The sequence below is a fragment of the Bradysia coprophila genome, unplaced genomic scaffold, assembly GCF_014529535.1.
Source record: "Bradysia coprophila strain Holo2 unplaced genomic scaffold, BU_Bcop_v1 contig_94, whole genome shotgun sequence".
Taxonomy (NCBI): domain Eukaryota; kingdom Metazoa; phylum Arthropoda; class Insecta; order Diptera; family Sciaridae; genus Bradysia; species Bradysia coprophila.
In genome coordinates this window covers 4,712,337-4,738,612 of record NW_023504022.1, presented here as the reverse complement: position 1 = coordinate 4,738,612, position 26,276 = coordinate 4,712,337, and the positions used below count along the sequence as shown (strand labels likewise).

The 26,276-nt window shown below is 36.8% G+C and overlaps 1 protein-coding gene across 13 annotated transcripts in view; it reads right to left on the bottom strand.

Moving 5' to 3' along the window:
* Positions 1–25,214, bottom strand: part of LOC119085049 (ankyrin-2) — a 34,097-nt gene extending 8,883 nt beyond the window's left edge. For 2 of the 13 annotated variants that reach the window (XM_037195261.1, XM_037195264.1), the window contains exons 1-14: positions 24,798–25,067; positions 23,821–24,230; positions 10,325–10,432; positions 9,645–10,263; positions 9,424–9,584; positions 9,163–9,363; positions 8,198–9,088; positions 8,014–8,134; positions 7,777–7,949; positions 7,525–7,714; positions 6,173–6,268; positions 5,398–5,514; positions 5,208–5,331; positions 739–813 (exon numbers count right to left, since the gene is read on the bottom strand). In XM_037195261.1, the coding sequence (XP_037051156.1) occupies positions 739–813; positions 5,208–5,331; positions 5,398–5,514; positions 6,173–6,268; positions 7,525–7,714; positions 7,777–7,949; positions 8,014–8,134; positions 8,198–9,088; positions 9,163–9,363; positions 9,424–9,584; positions 9,645–10,263; positions 10,325–10,432; positions 23,821–23,946 (3,002 nt within the window). In that variant the 5' untranslated portion in view covers positions 23,947–24,230; positions 24,798–25,067. Of the gene's footprint in view, positions 1–738; positions 814–5,207; positions 5,332–5,397; positions 5,515–6,172; positions 6,269–7,524; positions 7,715–7,776; positions 7,950–8,013; positions 8,135–8,197; positions 9,089–9,162; positions 9,364–9,423; positions 9,585–9,644; positions 10,264–10,324; positions 10,433–23,820; positions 24,231–24,700; positions 25,072–25,193 lie in introns of those variants that run through there. The other 11 variants (XM_037195263.1, XM_037195265.1, XR_005089216.1 and 8 more) reach the window with 10 other exon arrangements.
* Positions 25,215–26,276: the final 1,062 nt, after the last annotated feature.

The following is a 26,276-nucleotide window of genomic DNA, read 5'->3' as shown; positions in this document are numbered from 1 at the left end:
CTTTTAACTTATAAGTTCAGATTTATAAGTACACGTATAAGTAATACGTCATTTGCGCAAATTGTCTAATGACAAGTTTCCTTTTTGCATTAAGATAGTCTATATTGTAAAATCAATGAAGTACCAGATTCGGTATCTGCCGGCGGTATCTTTTCTTCTGAAGTAGCAAAAAACTTCAAAAGTTCAATGAATGAAAATTCATTTTTCTTATAATTCGCTAATCGAACATATTTAAGCTCATGGTTTATTCTACTCGTTATTGTCGATAACGAATGTCTAGCCGTTTCTAAAAGGCTAAAGAAAAATGTTTGAGTGGCGGCGATGGCTTTTTATTATGAATGTTTTACTTAAATGCAAATGATTCAAAAATGAAAGATTCATGCATGATGATCATGGATCAACCTATTATATGAAATTTATCGTTGAAATAAAAAAAAATAGTACAAAAATGATCTACAAAGGAAAGGACCATGCAAAAAGTGAATAAATAAAATTCGTTTAATCGATAAATAGATAAAAATTAAAAACTTTTCAAAATGTTTGATAAGTTTATTCATAGCCACCATTCAAAATAAAATGAGGAAATAAAATAAAAATGAAATTTGTGTTCCTTATTAAACTAAAAATCTTATTACACAATGTTAACTACGAATTAAAAAAAAAATTAAAAAAAATTAAAATTTCAACTACGAAAAGAAATTTTGTTTGTTTGTTTGTTTTTCTTATCTATTTATGTACCTTTCCCTGCACATTGGCGTAGTTTTCCTACGGCCACCGAAGCTAGCAAGATGTGGGTCTAAAGTGTTTAGCAAACTGCGTCGAAACAACAATACGGGTAAATTTTCTTTTTTGTTTTGTAAAATCGCCAATTATAAATTTAGTTTTTTTGTTTAACTACATAACTATAAGTTCACTTAAACAATTAAATTAAAATCATGTGTGGTTGGTGTGTGCAAATAATTTATGTAATTATGTGTGTGTGTGGTTGAACGCAAAATAAAACAAAAAGTCGATTTAAAACCAACTGTGAAAGGGGTTATCACAAGTGAATTAGCGAAAATATAAATCATTTGAATTATTCATCAGCTTTGATTAACTTTGGAAGACCTTTTTCGTTAAGAGCAGATGTGGGCATATTGTGAAATTGGAATGTCTCAAAAGTAGAGATTGCATTTACCGACTTCGGTAAATTTTCGGTAAATAACACCTACCGGTCAGAGTATGTAAATAAATGACATATTTCCAATTCAATTGAGTTAAAAACAATTTTTTTTTTATTTTTTATCGATGGAGAACCTAATTATAAGACACTTTGTATCGTATCATATGCCAAAAAAAGTTAGCCCCGTACGAAGTACAAAGGGGCTTATAGGATTACGATGCCGTGTGTAATTGATGGAATTCGAAGCAGACGGTAAGGGCAAAGTGTTTGCCTATGTTCATAGATGACGAATCTGCAATAAAAATTTTGTCTGTCCGTCTGTCCGTCACGTCGATATCTTGAGTAAATCAAATCCGATTTCAAAAATTTTTTTTTCCCTGAAAGATAGTCGAAATAGTGAGGCTAAGTTCGAAGATGGGCATATTCGGGTCGGCCCTTCGTGAGTTAGGGCCACCTAAGTGATTTAAGGTCTTTTGGTTTTGGTTCAAAGTTTTTTAAAATCGGGTGAGTGGACCGTGAGTTAGGGCCTTAGAAGTGAAATGCTGCTAGGGCCCTATGTGTATTTTACATAGAACTCGAGTAAATTTCATCCGTTTTTCGTAATTTTTGTTTGATTTGGAAGGTAATCAAAGGCCGAATAGAATGTTGTTGAAAAAAAAAATTGTCCTTGGCCTAAGGCCACTACTAGGGCCCTATGTGTATTTTACATAGAACTCGAGTAAATTTCATTCGTTTTTCGTAATTTTTGTTTCATTTGGAAGGTAATCAAAGGCCCAATAGAATGTTGTTGAACAAAAATTAAATTTGGATCCTTGGCCTAAGGCCGCTACTAGGGCCCTACGTGTATTTTACATATAACTCGAGTAAATTTAATCCGTCTTTCGTAATTTTTGTTTGATTTGGAAGGTAATCGAAGGCCCAATAGAATGTTGTTGAAAAAACATTAAATTTGGGTCCTTGGACTAAGCCGCTACTAGGGCCCTATCGTAATTTCGTAATTTTTGTTTCATTTGGAAGGTAATCAAAGGCCGAATAGAATGTAGTTGGAAAAAATTTTAAATTTGGGTCCTCGGACGATTTGGGCGATTTGAAATTTTTGTTCCATTTGAAAGTAGGGTGACAGACGCACTAGGGTCACGTACGCAATAGATATACGGGTTTGTACGGGGCTCAGTCGCAGCAAACGCTCCGACTGTTCTGATGGCTCGTTTTATAAATCATTTTGAAAGTCACTGAAAACACGAAAATTCGAATCGAAATACAAAATTTTTTTGATGACATACTGTATTTCTATTCGAATTTTCGTGTTTTTAGTGACTTTCAAAATGATTTATAAAAAAAGTTTTAACTTTTTTTGGCATATGACACAAGACAAAGTGTCTTATAATTAGGTTCTCCATCGATAAAAAATTTAAAAAAAATTGTTTGTAACTCAATTGTCATCAGCTTTGTATTGTATTTCGTTGGAGTCATTGTCATATCGCATTGGTCGAAAAATGTTCCGAAAAATTATCGAGAGACTATTTGTAAATTTACCAAAAAATTAGCGGTAAATTTTGCAGAAATTTTGATCACTAAAACGTATTCATTTGGGCCTGTACGATATAATGCCTCACGACAATAAATAACTCCAACGAAACATATTACTAAGCTGATGACAATTGTATTTTGTAAAAGCTCGACAATTTACATGCTCTCACATGCTATTTACCGAATATTTACCGAAGACGGTAAATGCAATAACCAATTAAAAGGCGTTATTCTGTTGAATCTTTTGAATCTTAACTCTGAATTTGCTTCCAAAAGTTTTGTGTTTGGCAAGAGTGATGGATACAGGATCCTCCCCGAACCTAGCCAAAAGTTTGCATTCAGTCAAGCAAAAGTTTAATTATTTTTAACTCGCATCACCCAAAAATGCAAATTGGTTGTTAGTCACTGACAACAGCGTTTCGATAGGACTGAGAACCTAAGTCCATTAAAAACGACTCTTTTGAAATAAAGAACGAAGAGCCAAACTGTTTTCTTTCGGAAGAATGGACCGAACTAAAATCACCAAAATTCTTTACTTCCAAAAGGCATGAAAAGTTCCGTCAGTGAAGGATCACACGGCAGAACTTTAATTAAAGTAAATTCCTCACAAAGAGGAGCTTTTTGGTTCATTGTGATCTGGTATATTGGCTCTCAAATAAAAGGTCCATTTGCAGGGACAGTAACTTTTTGGATAGCAACAGTAAAGGGTTCATTGAACCGATAGTCATGTTGCTTAAAAAAGGTCAAATTCACAAACGTTGTGCAATCGTTACAAATTTGTAGCGATTACAATTACCATCGTATCGAATTATTGAATGAGCCCATTACACTCTGCAACTATTTCAATTAATGCAAAAAAAAAGTCAGCGAACGTTTTGTGTTTAGTAAACCCAGTCAATTGCTTCCTGATAATGCACATGAATTAACGATAAACAATTTGCGTTAACCACATTTGGATTGTTAACAGCACACCGTATTTTACACAAATTTTCGAATTAAATATTTTGGAACGGTTATTACAACAACAAGCTGTGAGTACGTCATGACGTGGTGGGTCCATTCGCAGTTAAAATCCGTTTCATTTAAATATTAGTCGAATTCGTCGATTTTTGTAGATACTATCATTCGATCATGCTTTTGCAAAGATATACTGAGTGGCCTTTCGGACGAATAGCTGGACATTTTAGTGATACAACAAATTAGTTACTTGCGATGAGTTACATAAAACAATCAGCCAAAATCTGATCCACAGTGTGATCGTTGGAATTGTGTGCAAAAAAAATCTAATTTAAAATGTTTGCACTTCCAGGCAATAAGATTACAGGACGGAGTATTGGGAATCGTTTTACGAAAATGCAGTGTTTACGCTCAAGTTTACGGAATAGTGAAGGCACTTATAGAGTGGGTCACCAGAATAAAATTTTTATTCGCGTTTCATATGGTGTCGACCAGTGGACTCGGATGAATTTACGTTTCCATTTGTCTCAGCAATTAGAATTTTAATGAAAATCTTAATAGATTGTAATGACGATACAGTCAAAGGCCAGTGAAACTTAAGCATGAATTTGTCTCAGCTGTTTTTCAGCTGATCACCGCATTCAATCAAAACTGTTTGTACGGTTGAGGCTGCTACACGCACGTGCGTGGTCGTGGTAAAACCGTATAAAGACATGTAAGTCAGTTTTCATTGTTTGTGTGGATCAGCTAAAAAAACAGCTGAAGAAAATTCATGTTGAAATTTCACTGCCTCTAACTGTAGCGACTGTATAAAAGGTGTAAGGGCATTATAATGGGTCAGCTTAGTGAGTTAGAAAGCTGTTCATTTTTAAGAAAATTTCCAGGAATCAGGAAAATTTGGGGAATGATTCCCAAAAAACGTGAAATAAATGTCGAGGCCTAAGAGCTCGCGAGTGGTAGAGTGACCTTAAATATGCATTTTCGGAAAAATTAGAAAAAAAATTAAGAATTGTAATCTTTGACCTCTCTACACCTAATTTCATCAAAAATTATCCAATTTCTCCTTAAGGTAGAGCAAGCGTACCGCGACATAATCATAAAATCTGCTACTTCGTTTGTGCACATAGTGTTTCCTCCAAAAGACTTAATTGGTTAATCGTTTTAACCTGTCACAGACGGCAAGCATATTAACAGTTTTACTATCTGATCTATTACTTCATTTGATCGAAGATTTTCATAGATGCTTTTTGCTATATAAAACCTCATTAGTCAGAGCTTGTCGTTTATTATTGCTGGTCGATAACAGATGTTTAATAATAGAAGCATTAATTTGATTATGATGCAATGTCTCATGCGATGATAGTATTTATGATCATAAGATGATTCAATATTAGTGTGTGCATGCAAGACTAGCACATGAGTGATTGATGTCATAAACAAAATACAGAAAATTTATCAAAAATTGTCAGTCAAAAGGTCTGTTCGAACTTTTAAAAATTTCAAGCTTTTCTCGTCAATAAAAGCGAAAAAAAGAAAAAAAATATTTCCAAAATCATACCCAACGTGAATCGGCTGCCGAACAATGTCAACATTATCAACTGCCTTCGGCATGTACATGGAATTCATTGCCGAATCGACCACCGATGTTGATTGGAGATGTGTGATGTATTCGTTGACTGCAGCTGTGAAAGACGCGAATGGAAAAGTGTCTTTTAAGGAATTTGGTTTTCGATCAAACGAACGTTTACCTTTGTCTGCCTTATCATCGTGACTGGTATCCAATCGAATATTGTCATCCAAACCTTTAATATCGTCCACTGTCATGTACTTGTACTGTTGTTGATCGGACATGATTGGATCTTCGCCTAGGCAGAAAAATGAACCAAAAAATGTTAATTCTTTGAAATGGAGTTATAGTGACGGAAATGCCATCTGGATAATGCAATTGTTGGTAATCTCAATTTGCTGTAAAATACTAAACGAATAACTTGCAATGAAACGGTGAAATTAAACGAAAAGTAAACGAAATTAATCGAAACAAAAGTTCATCCAAAGTCAGAGTTTCAGAACTTCGCTAAAGTGTTCAACATAAAGGTGCTACAACTGTAGGTAGAGTGGAACTATTGCCAGTACATTCATCAATAGTTTTTTTTGACTAAAATCTTTTCATTCATTTAGTCTTCCAGTATTCCACGCTTTTGAGTTGTTCGGCCAGTTCACACTCCCTATGTTACGTGAGGTCAAATAAAACCAGTGCAAGACTAAAATAATATTTTGGCAAAATAAATGCGTAACCGGGTGACCAACCCTAAATTGAAACGTTCGCATATCATCAACCAACTAACTAGAGATAGATAATGAAGATGAAGAGGAGGCATGCAAGAAATTAGAGTTCGGAATAAACGTGCAGTCAAAAACAAACAATAAAAGAGAAACGAAAATCTGTCTGCATTATTTGTTGGTCACCCAGAAGTATGTTTGTCTGGAATTAAAAGAAAAATAGGCCGCCTGAAAAACACTTACACTGAACGCTACTACGATTCTGATAGTACGTCATATAAACTGGCTTCGATTTTCCATTCGAATCAACGACGACATCATTTGAATCATCATTTTCGCCTTAAAATTTAATATTTTTTCGTTTGCAATTGCTCGTTTCATTTTTGTTTGAATAAAATTTTCATTGAAAGAAAATCAAATTTTGAGTATATTTGTTGTGCTGGACAGGCCGTTCGTTTTGCTCATTCCAAGCCAGCCGTTTCAATCAATAAATTAATGTTTTTGGAGAGACCGAAATTTCCGGCTTTTCTAGGGGAAATATTTTCGAAAAAAACAGTTTAGGATGCAACTGCGTGGACTTGAACGTCATACGTTATTAATGTCCTTACCATTGGAGCAAAAGATGTTCGACAGAGTGAAGTCAGTCAATTTTTTTTTTAATTTCGACATTTTAACGACAATATTGACGCCGTAAGTGCGTTTCAGAATTTGAATTTTGAGTGAACAGTGGGTGAACTTATGAGCCAAACAAATAAATTTGAACGCACTCTGATATGAGAATATTATGCGTTGCATTCCAAACCGAACAGATTGATGTCTAATATTGCCGATTTTAGCAGTCCTATACTATCTCTGTCTCACACCGATTAGTGAACAATTTTGACCTCGGCTTCGACTGACTTTTGCTGTAAAAATTTGTTTCTGAATTTAAGCGCAAGTGATTGTAGCACTACGCTTTATCGAACGGTATTCACGCCGTAAGAGCGTTTCAAAATTTGAATTTCGGGTGAATCAGTGGATGAACAAATGAATTGAAACAAATAGGTTTCAATACACTCTGATATGAGAATACCGTAAATTACGCCTACAACGCTGCGTTTGGTTTGGCTTCGACATTTTAAATTTTTCAGCGGACTAACGGCTTCAATTCTGAGGAGTTGTAGAACAATGAACAGTTTCACTGGACCTGAATTATTCACATTTGTTAAAGCGTCCAGTTTTAACAACAACAAAAGCATTGGAACATGACTAGTTGCCTCTAACTGCTTAATGGAAACATTATTCACTTCTTCACCGAATGAAAAAGCTGCTGAGGAGGTCTAACCATCAACCGAATGTTATACGTTAACCTTTCGCAGACGGCTGGCATATCATCGTGATCAGTATGGAATCTATTACTTCCTTTGATTGAAGCATTTCCAACGGATCTGCCTGCTACTGTCTACTAATTTCAACATGTCACAGCCGTCAGCGAAGAGTAAGGCACACGACAAATATGACGACCAACCAATTAGATCAAAAATTAAATTAAAAAAAAAAACAAATTTCCACACCAATTCTGTAAACGTTATTAGGCACCACAAAGTCTGACTTACCTCCTTCATCCTCCGAGTCAGACATAAATGTTTCATGCATCGCTTCGGGAGCAATTACTTTGTATTTTTCTTCAGCTACGGGTGTTCCGGTCGATGTGCTAGTGATATTCGTTTCGGTGACCACCTTTAATGTCTCCACAACGGTGATGTAACCCAATTTGTTGGCGATGTTCAGAGCAGTTTGGCCATTCTACAATACAGGACCAGACATGTCATTAAAATGTTCGTCTCTTTGCTACGCATTGTACTCACATTTGTGACTGCATTCGGATCGGCTTTATGTTTCAGCAATAAATTGATGATCAAAGTGTGTCCTTGCTGAGCGGCTTGATGTAGCGGTGTGTAACCGATGTTTGTGCTCTTCTCCACGGCGGCATCATTTTCCAGCAAATATCGGACCATGTTAATTTGCCCGAAATGAGCAGCTGAAAACGAACAGAGGCAATCAAGTGAATTGAAGAAAAAACGTGAGCGTTCGTCGACACTTACCAACATGCAACGGTGTAAATCCTGCCTTTGTTGTCGGGTCGATTGCTGCCTCATTTTTGAGTAGAACTTTTGCCACTTCAACCTTATCTTCTTGAGCACACAGATGCAGCGGTGTCAATCCCTAATGATTCAAAATGCATTTCGTTGGCCGAAATTTCATTAAACGAAGCCAAAACCAACTTACATTCTTTGCAGCCCAGCCCGGATTGGCCTTATGTTCGAGCAACAGTTGAGACATTTCCATGTGACCTTCTTGTGCGCTTAAATGGATAGGCGTGAATCCAGACTTACTCTCAGCGTCAGGAAGAGCACCATATTCGAGCAATGTGGTGGCAATGTCCATTTGATTCTTTTTAGCAGCTATATGCAACGGGGTGTGTCCGTTTTTGGCATTTGCATGAGGAGAAGCACCTTTTTCCAGCAATAGCAAGGCGACTTTCTGGTGGTCATAATGACTTGCCACATGCAGCGGAGTAACACCATTCTTTCCTTGCGCATCGATTGGAGCACCTTTCTGTAATAGCAGTTCAGCGACCTTGATATTTCCATACTTTCCAGCCAAATGGAGCGGAGTGAATCCTTTCTTTGTAGCAGCGTCCAAGGATGCTCCATTTTCAATCAGAACAGCAGCAACTTCGTCTTGACCTTCCTTAGCAGCTATATGCAACGGTGTGTACAAATCTTTCGTAACCGAATCGATATTAGCACCGTGTTGCAGCAGCATCATCACAATGTCCACGTTACCAAGTCGTGAAGCGACGTGTAACGGTGTTTGCTCTTCGCGTGCTTTGACATCGACCTGGGCACCATTTCTCAACAAAATGCGAATTATATCGGCTTGATTAGCACGGGCGGCTAAATGCAACGGAGTTTCGCCACGGACTGTTGGAACATCGGGGCTAGCATCATGTTGCAGCAAATAAATTACGATGTTCATGCAACCCATGAATGAGGCCACGTGTAACGGTGTCAATCCACTCTCCGTTGTAGCACCTTTACTTGCACCATGTTTCAGCAAGAGTTCAACGACCTTTATCCTGTTCTTTTTGCACGCAATGTGTAGCGGTGTGAAGCCCTGTCGTTCAAAGTGAAATTTTTTATTGGAAGGAAAATGGAATCTCCCACTTCGGTGGAGGAAATTACACTTACATTCAGTGCTCGTGCATTGGGATCTGCATTACGATCCAATAGGAGCTTTGCTACCTTAACGTGACCACAATGAGCGGCTACATGCAACGCAGTCAAATAGTCAACTGTTACTTCATCCACTGGAGCTTTATGGTAAAGTAAAATTCGGGCTGCGTCAACGTGGTCACCTTGAGCTGCCATGTGCAAGGGAGCCAAACCATTCTGGATGCAAAATAAATTCGGTCAAATATTTGGTGTCTAATCGGCTCGGTAGCGAATTACCTTTGTCTTTGACAAAATGTTTGCTTCCTTCTCTGACAGAATGTCGATGACTTGCTCGTGACCTGACCTAGCTGCACAATGCAAAGGAGTTAAACCATCTCTGGTAGTGCTGTCAATTTTGGCACCTTTCGAAATCAACAGGCTGACCATATGGGTTTTTCCTGCAAACAAAAATCGTTTAACGTCTCCACTGGCAACGACCGTGCGAATCAAATATTTACCCCATTTACACGCAACGTGCAACGGTGTAATGTTGTGCTTTGCTGAAAAGTTAACGTCTGCCCCCTTTTGAATCAATAAATTAGCGATGTCAACGTTGCCATAGTGGGATGCAATGTGTAACGGCGTGAAACCACTTTTGGATGACACATCCGGATTGTGCTCGTTTTCCAGCAACAGAGAAGCTGCCTTCACATCATCTTTCTTTGCGGCAATGTGGAGAGCTGGCAAACGAATTTTTCCCCGCGAATCACTTTCAAGCAGAACAGCCACCACTTTGTCATGCCCTTGTTGCATCGCAACGGCCAACGGTGTGAAACCATCTTCCGTAGCCAATGATTGATTTGCACCTTTCGATAGTAAATATCGAACGCAACCGTCATGATTCTCTTGGGCAGCCATGTACAACGGTGTGAATCCATTTTGGGACTGAAGGTTGACGTCAGCACCGTGTTGTATTAGTATTTTAACAACATCCTTCTGGCCAGCCAATGAAGCAATGTGTAGAGCAGTGTTGCCCTTTTTAGTTGAATTGTCGACACCAGCACCACGTTTCAGCAGTTCTCGAACGATCTCAATGTGACCATCCTTGGCCGCCAAATGTAGAGCGTTCAGACCGTTCTGAAAATTTTAGACGTTAAATCTTTGGTTCGGTCTGTTAATGAGATCAGTGTACCCTTACCGCATTACTAGCATTGATATCGGTCACTTCTCCACTTTCCAAAAAGTCAACAAGTTTTCCTAGATCACCAGCTCGGGCAGCTCGCAGGAATGATGTATTTGCGTCCACCTGCAATTTTAAATTTCCATTTTTAATGCCAAGAGGAGATAGTTTGGTTGGGCGGTCACAAAGACAATAGTGTAACGCAATATAGATAGATTGGTTGGTGCTTTGCGAGGCTTCTTCAATTGAGAAACAGGAACCCAGAGCCTTTGTTCCCTACTCCCTGACCTTACAGGGAAATTTGGCTGTTTTCGATGACAAGTCGTGAAGGCACTTGTCATCTAATGATGGTAGATGCTCATCTTGGAGTTCATCATAGCTCGAAGATGTGAAACCTGAGATTGGTGCAGAGGGGACCTTAAGAATATGCACATCAGTCTGAAGTGCCAGACCAAAAGAACAGATAGAGTCGATGGATTCTATCATGAATTCCTCCTTGGTAGGCCGTCCATAGTTGTTGCCTTTGCGCAACCAAATTTTTCCTAGCTAAAGCAATATATAACTATAACATCATGAATTACTTAGCTAGAACTTCACTCAGCGATGACCTATAGTCCAGTACCAAAGTTCAAATCATGAAAGGAATTCTCGTGGAAATGCTTTCCTTTTGTGAACGTTTAACCTTGAAACAGTTCAGAGATAGACCTGATGTAGACACCTGTTTGATTTAACATTTTAGCGACTATTTATTTACCTATCTTGGACGGGCGTCAGAGACATATCTTCTCGACATCGACATTCAAAATCTACAAATTCTCTTTCGCAAAATGTCGCTTATCACTTAGTGGCTGTGCAGTACATTAGTCGAATTAAATTATTAAAATTAATTGAGTTATTACAGTTTGAGAATAGAATTTATGACTCATTCTCCAAGAACATTATTTCGTATTTATATCAACTCCAACGTCTAATGCTACACACATTTTTACAGTACTCTTCTTTCGTATTTTCGTCGAGGTTTTCGTAGTCGTTGTTGATTAATTAATTAACCGGACCGGACGCACACACAACACACATATAGGCAGTTAGAAAAAAAAAGTAATGGTGTGACGGTCAATGAATATGCCTGATGATGATGACATCTCTTTTTTTAACACAATATAAATATGATTTCAGTGTCTCTAACATTTTTCGGTACTTGGGCACTTGACTGTAGCACTTATACATACAATACATACAGTATACTTGATGTACCAGAGAATATTGTTTACGATTATGATAGTCGATTCATGCAGCAAGAATGTTAATTGGAATGTGCAAATAAAAAATTATGTTGAGATTCTCGGGGCGTTTGCGACGAAGAATTGTGACAATTTTGCATGGGACGATGGGACCAGAGTTCGCTATTTCAATTGAATATTTCAATTGGAGTTTAATTGACTCAACGATTTTATGAATTCAAATTGATTTGAAACCATTCGGTACAAAATGCATGGTACTGAAAATGCATGCATGCACCGTAAGCATCTGATCTAATAACTAGCATTCATCGTTTAACCTTTTAGAAGCTGAAAGCGGTGTAATCATAAAATCTTTTACGTCTGTTGTTCAAAGTGTTTTACTGAAAGCCCGATCCGAAGCTGAATGAAATTTTCGTAAAGCCAACGTTCTAACGATCCAAAGGAAGCAACGGCCGAAGAGAACTTTTACTGACAAAAGAACAATTTTCGGAGTGCTAGACTCGATGTGATTGATCGTCATATATGTTTAGGATGGACTACTTCTTCACAGTAGATTTTAGGCATCGACAGCAGCAATTTCTTGTTTTTGGAAGAGTCAAAATAAGTATCGATTAAAAGCAGTTTGGAATGAATGAATGAATGAAATTACATCCCTACTACGTTCGAAAACACAATTTTCTTGGGTGATTTGTGGCCCTCGCTACGCTCTGGCACCCTCGAAATGCAATTGTCAGTTTTTTCAATCGTTGAACAGTAGTTATTTGGTGTTGTTTGAGGCCAGAGCGTCGTGAGAGTCGCACATCCTACGAGAAAATGAAATTTCTTACTTTTTTTGCGAGGTCAACACAACCAATTCTACCGAAGTTTGAACTGAGGTGAGAAAATAACTATTTTCTCGCCTACGTTCTAAAAGAAAACTTTTCTTCCGTGAGGTGTGAATAACTTTATTTTCTCCACTCAAATGCAGAACAGATGGCGTTTTGTTAACACACACTCTCTCTCTATCTCTTTCTCTGATGACAGTTCAGTCAAGAAAATCTATATTTTCTCATTTCTTGTTTCTCCATGGGGTGAACAAGAGTTAATATCTCTTCGCAGCTGTCACTTTGTTTTGGTTTGGGATGGTGAACCTGTTGGAGTCAAAGACTAAGAGTTACCATTTTGGCATTCGTTCTAAATTATAGTAGTCGATCATAGGATCAAGTAACCTAACTGAATTTAGTAATATAAAACATTCTTCATTCCGAATAAAACAGTTCAACGAAATAGTCCTTACACCGATAAGAACTTTATTTCAATACCACAAATTCTCCAGGAATTAGTTAGCCTCCAATAGGTTATGGGCCCAGGATCGCTGAATTGTGAATCGTGAATAAAGATTTTTCATCGGAAAATTATTCGAATCAAAAATGGAAAAGCTACAATTTTCGAAGTTGGAAGTAACTACCAAACATGGAAATTTAAAATGGAATTGTTGTTAATCGATAAAGATTTATGGGATATAATCTCCGAAGCGCGACCAGCTAATCCAAACGCCGATTGGTTAAAACGGGATGGGAAAGCTAGAGCGAGAATCGGTTTGATGGTGGAAGACAATCAATTATGTCATATCCGAAAAGAGGCAACTGCTGCTGGAGCTTGGAACGCTCTGAAAGCATATCATGAAAAATCGACATTGACAAACAAAATCTTTCTATTGAAGCGGTTATGTCGAATGCAAATGTCAACTAGTGGTAATATGGAGGAACATGTAAACACAATGTTGGATCTGGTAAATCAATTGGAAGCATTGGGCGAAAAATTGGCCGATCATTTAGTGGTGGCGTTATTACTATGTAGTCTACCGGACAGCTACAACACATTGATAACTGCACTGGAAAGCCGCAACGAAGCCGATTTGACTCTCGAAATGGTGAAAGGGAAGCTCATCAACGAGTATAAGCGAAGTAACGGTAATGAAGCGAATTCATTATCATCGAGTCAAATGGAAAGTGCGTTGAAAATTACAAAAGGAAAAGTAGAATTCACTTGCCATTTCTGCGACAAGTCAGGACACATCCTACGTGATTGCTATCACTTCAAACAATTACGAAGCGATTATTTTGAAAAATCGAAGGACAAAATGGAGAAATCGGAGGATCATTTGGAACAATCGAAGGCGAAACAACAAGCAAAGAAAGTTGTTGTGAACAGCTCGGATGAATCTGATAATGAAGAAACAAAACTCAAATACAAATGCTTTATGGTGAAAACAAGTAAACTAGAACCTACAGAGCGTGTGCGAAATTCAGATGAGTGGTTCATCGACTCAGGAACTACAAGTCACATAAGTAACAATCCGAAATTTTTCACCAACATGAACATGGAAAAGAAGTATCCGGTCGAATTGCCAGATGGAAGAGTAACCTTATCGTCAGGTGTAGGGAACGGATTCTTGGAATGTATCAATGGCGACGGTCGAATACAGCTAATTTTGATGAAAAATTGACAAAACTTGGTTTCAAAGTCTATTTTGAAGACGATAAATGCTTCATACACGAAGATGATGGTGAAGTCATTGCATCGGGATCCATTCAAAGACACGATCTTTACAAATTGAACATCGTGAAATCAGTTGATCTTAATCCGGCTAATCAATCGAAATTTGGGATTCCTGCTGGTCATTCAAACAAAACGAAACATGCAATGATAGCTGAGAAATGCAAACAGACAACAAACACTGAGTTCAAAAAAGGCATTCCAATCAGACGATCCAAAGCAAAGAAACCTGGACCCATGCGTTACAATCTGCAATCAAACGAGAAAGCCGATTACGTAGATGATGGATGGGGAGGAACAAAATGTTCAAACTGTTTGAAGTACACCAAGTTGACGAAAGCGATTAAACTTCGTGGATTTGATGACTTTAAAATATCTTAATCTTTGAGGGGGTGTGTTGGAGTCAAAGACTAAGAGTTACCATTTTGGCATTCGTTCTAAATTATAGTAGTCGATCATAGGATCAAGTAACCTAACTGAATTTTGTAATATAAAACATTCTTCATTCCGAATAAAACAGTTCAACGAAATAGTCGTTACACCGATAAGAACTTTATTTCAATACCACAAATTCTCCAGGAATTAGTTAGCCTCCAATAGACACGCACGGATCAAAAATTATGTGTTCATCTCGGGGAGAAATAAGAAATTTTCGTTATTATTGGAATTTCCTATTTTCTCCCCTTGGTAAACAAATAACCAATATTCATACTCTGTGACAAAAATAGGAACTTTCGTCCCGCTAAATTGATTGTAGCTATTGTCTACGACTCATTTATTACACACAAGTAGAGCATTCAACTTGTTTTCAAACAACTAAAAAATGAATCTAAGCTCAAGGTTGAGTTTTCTTCGACTTATTCATCGACCGGCCGGCGCAGTGGTCAAGTTGTAACATAAACTTCCCTATACTATAACACAACATTAATCTTAGGTCAACTATAATTTCTACCATTGCCGTCTGTAACAGATGCTTAACAATATTGTAAAGATTTATCAGAATCGACTGTATCTCTAATGGTTATTCTTACACGATTTCGAACCATTTAGTGACCGGGACTTGATATTAATTTATTATTACAATCATCCCATATCCCATATATCCGGTAAGACATTAAATCGGCCCACAATTGAAGATCAGAGAGTTATTCTGTTAACATCATCACATTTACTACAGCAATAACAAACAAAATATGTTCCAATCGACATTGAGTGTTTCGGTTCCAATATTTATAGAGACTAGAAACGTACATATACACACCACACATGCAATGCAAACGTTCAATTTATTTCTCCAATACTCAAATTCTAATTTGCTTGTAGAATTTTTGTCCGTTCATTAAAATAGCACAACAGTTACCATCCGACATTCTCGCTAAATATTCCATACACATTTCTCGGCTCTAGTACAGTCTCGCTGACGAAATATTTTCGTTGAAACAGTTCAGTGTTGGTTTCAATACCAAAAAACCATTTCAATAAAACGCTCAAAATGAATGCGTATACCTATCTCAATCCAGCGTGTATTGAATTATATCAAAAATAAAAATTTCAGCACATAACCTACCCAACGGAATAAAGAGAAGAATTTTTTTTTTATTCAAATCAAACATCTGTTTTGATATGAAAATATCTTTTAAATTTGTTCGGTATAACACACATGAGCCGTCCATACTTTGTATGATAATCGGTATTTACAAAAATATAATTATAAACACACACTGTACATCGGAATCTACACACACCATACGCACATTGTTTCCTCGAAAGAAAAAAAAAACGCGAAGAATAACCTTGATGATTGTGTAGGTATATAACGAAGCGAACTTGTGCAGAAATCTCATTATTGCCGTTGATTATCGCTGATGATAATTTGCGGTTGAGTTATCTTTTAATCAACGGAGATTTATGCTTTTCGTACATTGAGAAGAAGGAATAAGACAGTCGTATTGCACGTCGTTTTTAAGAGTTTTAGAACTAATCTCATTTATCGACAGATTGTACAATGCAAACTATCGAAATGTTAATTTCCTTGATAGTACCCTGTATTGCACTTACTTTGTTGCATCGTACAATGGAATAGTCAAATATTCTCTACCACTCCAATTCAGCTTGGAAATGTTAAAAAAAAAACGGTTCGCCATCAGATCTCTCTGAAGCGTAACGCGCTTTATGGATGGTCGCTGATAGTATTCACAATTTTCATAAAACTACAACACTGTGACGACATTATTTCTGACTAATTTTACATACTGTACCCATATCCACCGCCAAAAAAAATAATTTTACTTTTACCCACTTGGACAACATTTTTGTTTATTTATGCTTCCGTTGCCGTTGTTCTTTACATTTATTTGAATTTATGGAAATGACTGAGTGCTACCCGTTTACCGTCATAAAGTAATTTGGAAAAGATTACGCAATATTTTGCTCGTCATCATGATAAAGACGTTCATTATAATAATCAGAAGACTGAAACGGTTGCTCATCTGTTATCTACACAGCGACACCTAATAATAGTGATAGATATAAGCAAGTGACAATTGTTCTCTTAAGATAGCAGATGATATGAAGTAAAAGATTTTCTATCAAAAGCATGCGTATCACCACATGCCTCACTTCGAACAAACGAAGCGATACGCTTGCCATTTGATTTTATTTGTTAAGAGACTTCACTAACAAATACATTCTGGACTGGCTTAACGCGACTTCCAACCACGCCTCAAAGTATACAAATACTCTCTGAGGGTTAGGTGATAATTCACGCACAACATGCCCATTGGCGGCCAAGGTGCAGGAAATTTTGGGTCTCCCATTATCTCCACCCACTTAATCTAATCTAATCTAGGTGATAATTGATATCTTGCCTGAATGTAGGCTAGATGAACACAAATTCATCGTATTTGATTTACGTCATACAAGTCATTCAGTGCGTACATCGTTACAGCCACCAAACACACTTCAGCTACCCAAATTATGAAGCTTGAGGGAACGTTAGGACGTTACCAATGCGATATAATGGCTAGAAGAGTTCCATGTGAATCACACGGGAATCGAACCCGAATCACTTTGATGGAAGACAAGTACGTCACCAGTGAGGTATCCCGTTCTCTAAAATTATTTGTAAAAGGTCAATGATAACAAAATTTGGATAAAATTTAACTTCTGTTTCATTCAGAGAAGTGTTAGCACGAAAAAGAAGCAATCAAATGTCAGCCTTTTGAACGGCTACGGTATGTTTGAGAGCAATGGACCCTTTGAAAATTTGTAGCCTACATTTAGCATAAATGTAGGCTACAAATTTAATTCACAAACGATCTTTTTAACGTTGCAGCTTTGGCAACGGACTATTCGTACATACGTAATTCTCGATCTCTAAAACCAACGGTTTAATCGAAAAAACAGCACAAACAGACAAAGAATGTCGGAAGGTACGATGGGCTGAGCTAGAAACAAACGATGTGCCATTAGGCTTATCAAAGAAACACACTCGAGACGAACAAACAGAGCTATAGCTCTTCCCTTGCCCAAGCATCACGTAAAGTGACAAAAACAAGAAGAAGAAGAAAAGCTGTTTCGACCTCGAGAACTAGCGGCGGTCCTAGGTCAGAGTGGACTGACCATCTTCAGTTGCTTCCGCTAGCCTCTTACACAAGACAGCAAAAACTTTTCTCACGAACAAGTGTTAAAAGTTTTTCAAATTAATTGCCATCGGCTGATGGAAGCACGGACTGTTGTGAAAGCTGCTACGAAATTTAGGCAGAAAAATATTCGTTTTCTCTGAACCAAAAACCTTTTTTTTGAAAAATTAAAACCATTAAAGCACACCAAAATGTGTTGCTTCTAAAGGAAAAATTGATTTGTGGGTGACAACTTATCCTACTTGGAGAAATCATCAAAAACGTAAATTGTTCCGCCTAAATGTAGGCTACAAATTTGCAAAGGGTCCATTGCTCTTAAGATTTTTTAAGAAACAATGACCGATATAGACAATTCATAATTAAATATTGAATTGAAAATGCTCCGTCAACGAAAACTTCCTTGGAGGTTTCCATTGACTAAACCATTAAATCGAAGAGTTAAGTAAAATCTAATTCAAATCACGTTAATTTGCAATGTTTATCTTTGAGCTTATACAATTCACGAGAAAACGAGTCAGTTGCGAGACATTTATACAAAGTTTACACGGTTCTTATGCTTGCCAATTATTATTTTTTCCTCTCTGATTCAGCGCAATTTATACTTTTTTCTTGTTATGTTTTCCAATTTATAGGTAGTTCTACATAAACAAACCGAATGTTGACTTAGCACTGCAGAGTACCCATTCATTTTCTATTATTTGTATTAGACAGATTAGACATCAATGAAATGCCGTTAAATGGTTTATTAAATCAGTGCCAATTTATTTCAATGTTGTTTTTTTTATCATCCTCCACGTCCGAAAACATTTAGTGTAACATCTGAAATGACTTTATTACCCAAATTCATTCTACATTCGTGTTCGTATGAGTACGCTGATTTTAAAGTATGTTATCAATATCGCACATAGTTGTGCTCCGTTAAATTGATATTTAAACGTGCCCGATTCTAAACGGAAACGCTCTAGCACCGTGGTACTTACGCGTATAGCTGTAGAATATTTCACCATGTCTACTCTGTGTGAGCATTAAAGATTCTGGAAGTTATAGCCATAGATAGTTTTATGTAGTTTTCAAGTGCCATAATTACGTTGTCAGCGGAATGTCAAGAATATTTCAGAAAAGATCATTTGAGTTGAATACTTTTAAGTGTATTGAAATTAATAAACGTTTTCCACATCATAATGGAAGAGACATTCGCTTTTTTAAAACATTATTTCTTGATTGATTCAGTCTGAATTTGATTGAGTTGACCCTGTTTACTGAGTCGAAACGTAGAGCTATGTTAGCTGGTAGAGGGACTCTAACCTCAAAGCTTGGTATCTTCAGACTATTATCGAGGTGAGTTAGTTTTCCATGAATTTGAACGATTCCGAGCCTTTCTTCTTTTCTAGTTTCCATGTTATATTTAAGTCAAAAGTCCTGTCATCTTGAAAGAGGAGAGCGTGATTATTAAGGGGTGGGTGCCGTAAAACCGGATTGGATAAATCTAGCATATGTCGAACCATATTATGGTGGGTCGGTAAAAAGTTTCAAGAAACTTTCAAACGCCCCTTTTTCGTTTTTCTGACAGTTCACTTAACGAACATGCGTACTCTTCAAATCAACAGGTTTTAACGAGCCGCTTTTGAGAGTTCGGCACTAGCGTCAGCTTGGTGTTGTAGATGGTTGAAGAGTGAGGACTTAATTTAGTTAGAAAAATAACAGTTAAAAATAGTAATTTCACCATCTTCCAAAGATGGTATATCCTTGATGAAGTGGCAGATACAGCCTGTTAATGGTGGTTCTAGACGAGGTTGATGTACCCACTGTAATGGAGTCAGAATAATTTTGAATTCGATCTTTTATGTTGAATTCGCGGAAAGGTCACATCTTTCGCAACACTCGGCGAACTTTGATCGCTTATTCACCTTATCGGCTTATATAAAAGCAATGTTTCACTCACGTTTTACCCTAAAATCTAACCTTCAAAAAGACACCGAACAAGTCATGCTTGATCCAGAAGAAGAATTGTCGATGATTTAGTTTTGCACGAAAGTATAGGGTCATATAAAACGAAATGGTCAGTTAGCGAAATGGTTTCTGCCACCGTATCGATCTGAGAGACAACGACAGTACAATGCAATTTCATAATTCCTCAAAAGTTTTGAAGAATTATTTTTGCCAACCATCAGGCCATGACTACAGTGGCAAGAATACAACTAACCACAAGTGGCCAGTCACACCCTGTTGCATGTACAAGTCTAGTGAATCAATGGTCAGTGCGTAGGCTGTCGCTAAAATTCCATTAAATTTGAAGTCAGACTTGGAACTGGTCGATTTTGATCTTATCTACCCATTTCAGGTCATGTTCAGATTGCTCGTTAAAATTACCAGAACGTGACCTGACCTGATTTTATAGGTAAATTTTAATTGGAATTGGAAAATGGAAAAAAAATTGACATAAAAAATCCTTAAACTTGAAACCTGCCCAGTCACTGACAAGTGGTTAAGTCAGGTTATCTTTTTTTTAGATCGCAACAGATTTCAGGTTAACTCAGGTTAGGTTAAAATTCAGAACCTTAATTTGAAGATTTCCTCTCTAGCTGGCCAGAATAAATTTTTTAACTTTTTTGTCGCTTCAAACTTGCATGGAAATTCACATGAATGCATGACACGATAGAGTGAATGTGAAACACGTTGGGTTTGTTAAGGAAAGTGAGGTCGACGACTTTTTGGGCAAAGTATACCCGCAATGAATTTGTAAAATTGTCTTTGAAAATATGACGACGTTATCGATTCCAAACTTCGTCGTCCTACTGAGAGACAGTAAGACATGTACAATAATAGCGACACTGACTATGACAATACATGCGCTTGTTGAACTGGTATTGCAATGGCCAGGTTGGATCAGCTATTATTAAACTTATCACTGAAATTATGTCACCTTTTCATTTCCAACACTTTTTTAATTCGTAAACCATTGCTTCGCTTACGGCAAATAAATTCTTTTTTGTGTTCACAAAACGAGGACTCCCACGTTATCATTAATTTCGAGCCAATAATATGTGTACATTTCGAAAGAATATCAACCAGAAGAATATACGAAAAAGTTGCTGTTGCATTAAGTGTTGCACACGCAACGAGCATCTCTCGTTCCACCCAATTCGTTTGATATTCGTGTTGTTGTTTTGTCAATTATATACATAAATGAAAATGAAAAATTTAACCTCCCATCCACACATAACACATCAACATATGATTGTATATAATATATGCAGAGACTTACATCATCTCGCAGAATATAACAACAATAATTATTGGATGATATGAATGGAGTGGAGTATTTTATAGTATAGCAACAAAACAAATTATAAATATTCGTAGAGAGTTTGATACATTATCGCATATCAAGTGTTTGACCCTGATTAAGTACCAAATGAACTACTTTTCTACCATTACATCGACGCAGATCGTTATGAAAGTCGTTTTTAGTAGATTTTTTTGCCGACAGAATGAAATTGTTTGTTGGCAATTAAAACTGAAAAAGCCATTTCTTTTCTCTACTATACAATGTTCACATCGCACTTGCAGACGATGTGAAAATTGTATTTCGGTTTGAGTCATTCTTTCGGAATTATTTTTCTTTTCTTACAAAAATATAGCGACGACAAAACAACGGCTTATTTGTGGAACATTTTAAGTGTTTGGTGCTTTTGGTGTTTTCTAGGTTAACGAAAATTCGTATAAAATGGAAATTGCCTTTGACTAGACGGGGAAGTTTCGTTGTCGTCGATAGTTTCACGCATTAAGCGAAAAAAACGAGCCATCAGAACAGTCGGAGCGTTTGCTGCGACTGAGCCCCGTACAAACCCGTATATCTATTGCGTACGTGACCCTAGTGCGTCTGTCACCCTACTTTGACCGTAGACCTATTGCACCCGTCCGAGGACCCAAATTTTAATTTTTTTTCAACTACATTCTATTCGGCCTTTGATTACCTTCCAAATGAAACAAAAAATACGGAAAACGGATGAAATTTGCTCGAGTTATATGTAAAATACACATAGGGCGGCCTTAGTCCGAGGACCCAAATTTAATTTTTTTTTTCAACAACATTCTATTCGGCCTTTGATTACCTTCCAAATGAAACAAAAAATACGGAAAACGGATGAAATTTGCTCGAGTTATATGTAAAATACACATAGGGCCCTAGTAGCGGCCTTAGTCCGAGGACCCAAATTTAATTTTTTTTTTCAACAACATTCTATTCGGCCTTTGATTACCTTCCAAATGAAACAAAAAATACGGAAAACGGATGAAATTTGCTCGAGTTATATGTAAAATACACATAGGGCGGCCTTAGTCCGAGGACCCAAATTTAATTTTTTTTTTCAACAACATTCTATTCGGCCTTTGATTACCTTCCAAATGAAACAAAAAATACGGAAAACGGATGAAATTTGCTCGAGTTATATGTAAAATACACATAGGGCCCTAGTAGCGGCCTTAGTCCGAGGACCCAAATTTAATTTTTTTTTTCAACAACATTCTATTCGGCCTTTGATTACCTTCCAAATGAAACAAAAAATACGGAAAACGGATGAAATTTGCTCGAGTTATATGTAAAATACACATAGGGCGGCCTTAGTCCGAGGACCCAAATTTAATTTTTTTTTTCAACAACATTCTATTCGGCCTTTGATTACCTTCCAAATGAAACAAAAAATACGGAAAACGGATGAAATTTGCTCGAGTTATATGTAAAATACACATAGGGCCCTAGTAGCGGCCTTAGTCCAAGGACCCAAATTTAATTTTTTTTTCAACAACATTCTATTCGGTGTTCGATTATCTTCCAAATGACACAAAAATTACGAAAAACGAATGAAATTTACTTGAGTTCTATGTAAAATACACACAGGGCCCTAGTAGCTTTTCACTTCTAAGGCCCTAACTCACGGTCCACTCACCCGATTTTAAAAAACTTTTTTTTCCTGGATTGGTATTGACAATACCTATCATTTGCCGTGTCATTTACATTTCCATCGTTTATTTTGCCATAAATATCACCAAAAGACCTTAAATCACTTAGGTGGCCCTAACTCACGAAGGGCCGACCCGAATATGCCCATCTTCGAACTTAGCCTCACTATTTTGACTATCTTTCAGGGAAAAAAAAATTTGAAATCGGATTTGATTTACTCAAGATATCGACGTGACAGACAGACGGCCCAAATTTGTATTGCGGATTCGTCATCTATGAACATAGGCAAACACTTTGCCCTTACCGTCTGCTTCGAATTCCATCAATTACACACGGCATCGTAATCCTATAAGCCCCTTCGTACTTCGTACGGGGCTAAAAATCGTGTTTCGTGAACCAACAATTGTTCGACTGTCAGGAACGAACTGTTGCTCGAAATGTGACTGAACAATATTATACGATCGATTTGTCCTAGTATACACACTCAGTTCATGACCAAAAATAAAACAATTGCTAACATTGCTCACAACAACGTCAAGGGAGCTATCTGTTATAATATACCGCGCGAATATCGTAATACGCAAAAGTATTGTGTACGGCACAAGACCACGGGGATTTATGGAAATTAAACATTTTTATGACGACCGTCCATTGTCATAATATAGTCCTAAGCAAATCTACTTTCATTGCATAAACACACAACTTTCTGTTACATTAAGACGAATTGAAAGAAATTCGAATGAACAAAAAACACGAAATTTCATTCAGGAAAATAGCAATCTCATTATTCGTGTGCGAACCATATTACAGTTTTGAATGATTTATTCACAAGCCACACAGTCGCACATAGGTCAAAATTGACTGTCAAATTTCACTTCTCAACATAATTTTTCTGTCATCGAACACGTCGTTTTTTGCTGGTAAGACTGTAGAGGAACTGACTGTGAGGTACGCAGCGAAATTGCAACAGAACAACAAACATCGTACACCATAATATCCAATAAATTGATTGAATCAGACGGAAATCTGTTTTTCGATCATTTAAATGTTCGATTTTTCCATATCTTCTTTGAATGCTCGACCATCAAGCGAAAAAAAAAAGCTAAATATTTATCCCGATGATGTCATTACCTGTTTCGCCAGTTTTTGATTCTTTTCAGCAATGTTACTGCTTCCATTTATAACCGCTGCTGGTGCCGATACTTTATCCGTCTGTTTCATTGAAACTGTTCCATTTTGTGTTTCACCCAATGCCATAGTTAAAACATAAAAATTTTTATTCGCTATGTATGGAGTGGCAGTCTCCTGGTCAAGGTGTTCACTGATTTTACTTGATCGTCACTTTGAATTTAACTTTGAAAAAAATTTTCGTGATTTTTTTTTCTCTGATTATCTTACAATTTGTCTCACAATAAAACGGCACGCAGAACTTTAGATGATTTTTTTTTGTGTATACGAAAATCTTAGCACATCCAACAAAAATTTAATTTTTTTTTTATTCTCTCACTCTCTTTTGCAACTCTACACGAAGACCATATTACCTAACAAAACGCGAAGCAAGAAATAATTGATTTGCATTTAAAAGTATTAAAAGAACACAAAAAAAAACTGAAGTCGGTCGTTCGAATGAACCAAATTGTTTTAATTGTGTGATCAGAACTCTTTTTTTAGAATGGAAAGGCAAAATGATGATAAAAAAAGAAGCACCAAATACCGGTGATGTTTTCTTCGGTTCGAGAAGAAAAAAAAACCCATTCAATTCGATGGGAGAATTGTTTATTTTCATTCTTTCACATTTCTACGATTAAACGATCGAACATATTCTACGTATACGTACGAAATTAATATAAAAATATCATGTACGTGTACGTAAACGACCGTATGAATGATTCCTTTTAATAAACAAAATCAACCCAATCTACACGAACTAATAATTTTGGTTTTTTTCTTCGGGAAAACAAAACACTAAACATTCTGCCATTTCCCGTCAATGCAGCGAAAATCGACAAACACAAACCGAATATTCGACAAGATTCACACAATAAAATCAATTTTCCAACTTCAATTTTCCACTTTTCCGACCGAGATTCAATGGATTTCGTTCTAACGTTTTAGATTTTTAACAATTTTTTTCATTCTCTCTTCATTATTTTTTTTATTTCCCCGTGTGTGTATCTAATATGACTTTGACTATATAGAAAAGCGAACTAAAGCCTGTTTGGTACTCTTCACCACAGCTTGGTTGTTGTTTTCCATTTCATTTCTTCCCATGCCATTTCATATCGATATTTTACTCGGTTTTTTTATGTGTTCTTTTTCTTCGTATGATGTGTCATCGTGTCTGTTTTGTAACATTTCATACCCGCTGGGTAACACACTGTAATAGTTCACGGTGTTTATCGAATTATCGGTTCAGTAAGGAACTCATTTTGATTCCGAAATTTTAATGATCAGAATTGAATTTAATTCAATTCTTTCCAATTCACCCAGAAGAAATGGTTCACCTTTTACAATATTTTCCGGCACTCTCTCTATGTCCTCTGCGTAGAGTTTATATTACAAAAAACTATTGCGAATGCCGATGTTCAGCATTTGGATGGTTTAGGCAACATTATTTTTGACAAAAAAAACCAATTATGTGAATGTATTTGATGATGATATGTACTCGCAGCTATCGATGTGTTGGTGCTTTACCATACACAATGTTTTTTACTGAAAAAGTTGTCGGAGTTATTAGTTTTCGGAGGTAAATGGATGTTCACAATTTGAGGTGTAGATAGCGCACCAAAATGATTATTTGAAAGTGTCGGCACTGTATTAATCTCCATGTGTGACGTTCATGGACACTTTTGCTCTAACAACACGTTGAGACCATAGAGTTATAATAGTTAAGATTGCATTTGTAAGAATTTTTAGGTCTTTTTTCTTCTAGAAAAAATACCCTATTATGGCCGCTTTGTCTGTCTGTCTGTTCCACAAATTTGGTAGTTTTGGTAGCTCTCAGTCGGTAGTTGGTATTTTTGGTAGTCGGTAGTTTTGGAAGTTGGTAGTTTTGGTAGCTGGATTGATATTCCAAATTGCAAGGCCACAGCCACTATGAGCAAATCAACACCAGGCAAATAATAATTATCTGTTATCTGATAACCGATAGCTCACAGTTAACATTGCAATTCGAAAATTTGGTAGTTGGTAGCTGACTACCAAGATTATTATTGACTACCAAGCGTAATTTTTGGAGAAGAGATGTTTGCTATTCGAGAACCACACGACGACTGACAAAATTATCCTACATGCTCGCCTATCATGGGCGCACGTTAGTATAGCGCCCGTGACGCAAGTCCTATTACTAGAAAAAATTTAAAAAAAAAAAATTTTTGTCGTAGACTGCAGAACCATATATACAGCAAATATTGAAGTTCTACAATTCAAAGACAAATGACTCCAAATTACCATTAAAAAAAACTAGGCGTCCGTACGAGTTCAACGAGCTATCACACGTTCTTGCAGCTTAAAATTTGGCCACGCATAAAATCTTCCAAGAAGCCCCATTTCCATACATTTTGGTCAATTTCAGTACTTTAAACGAA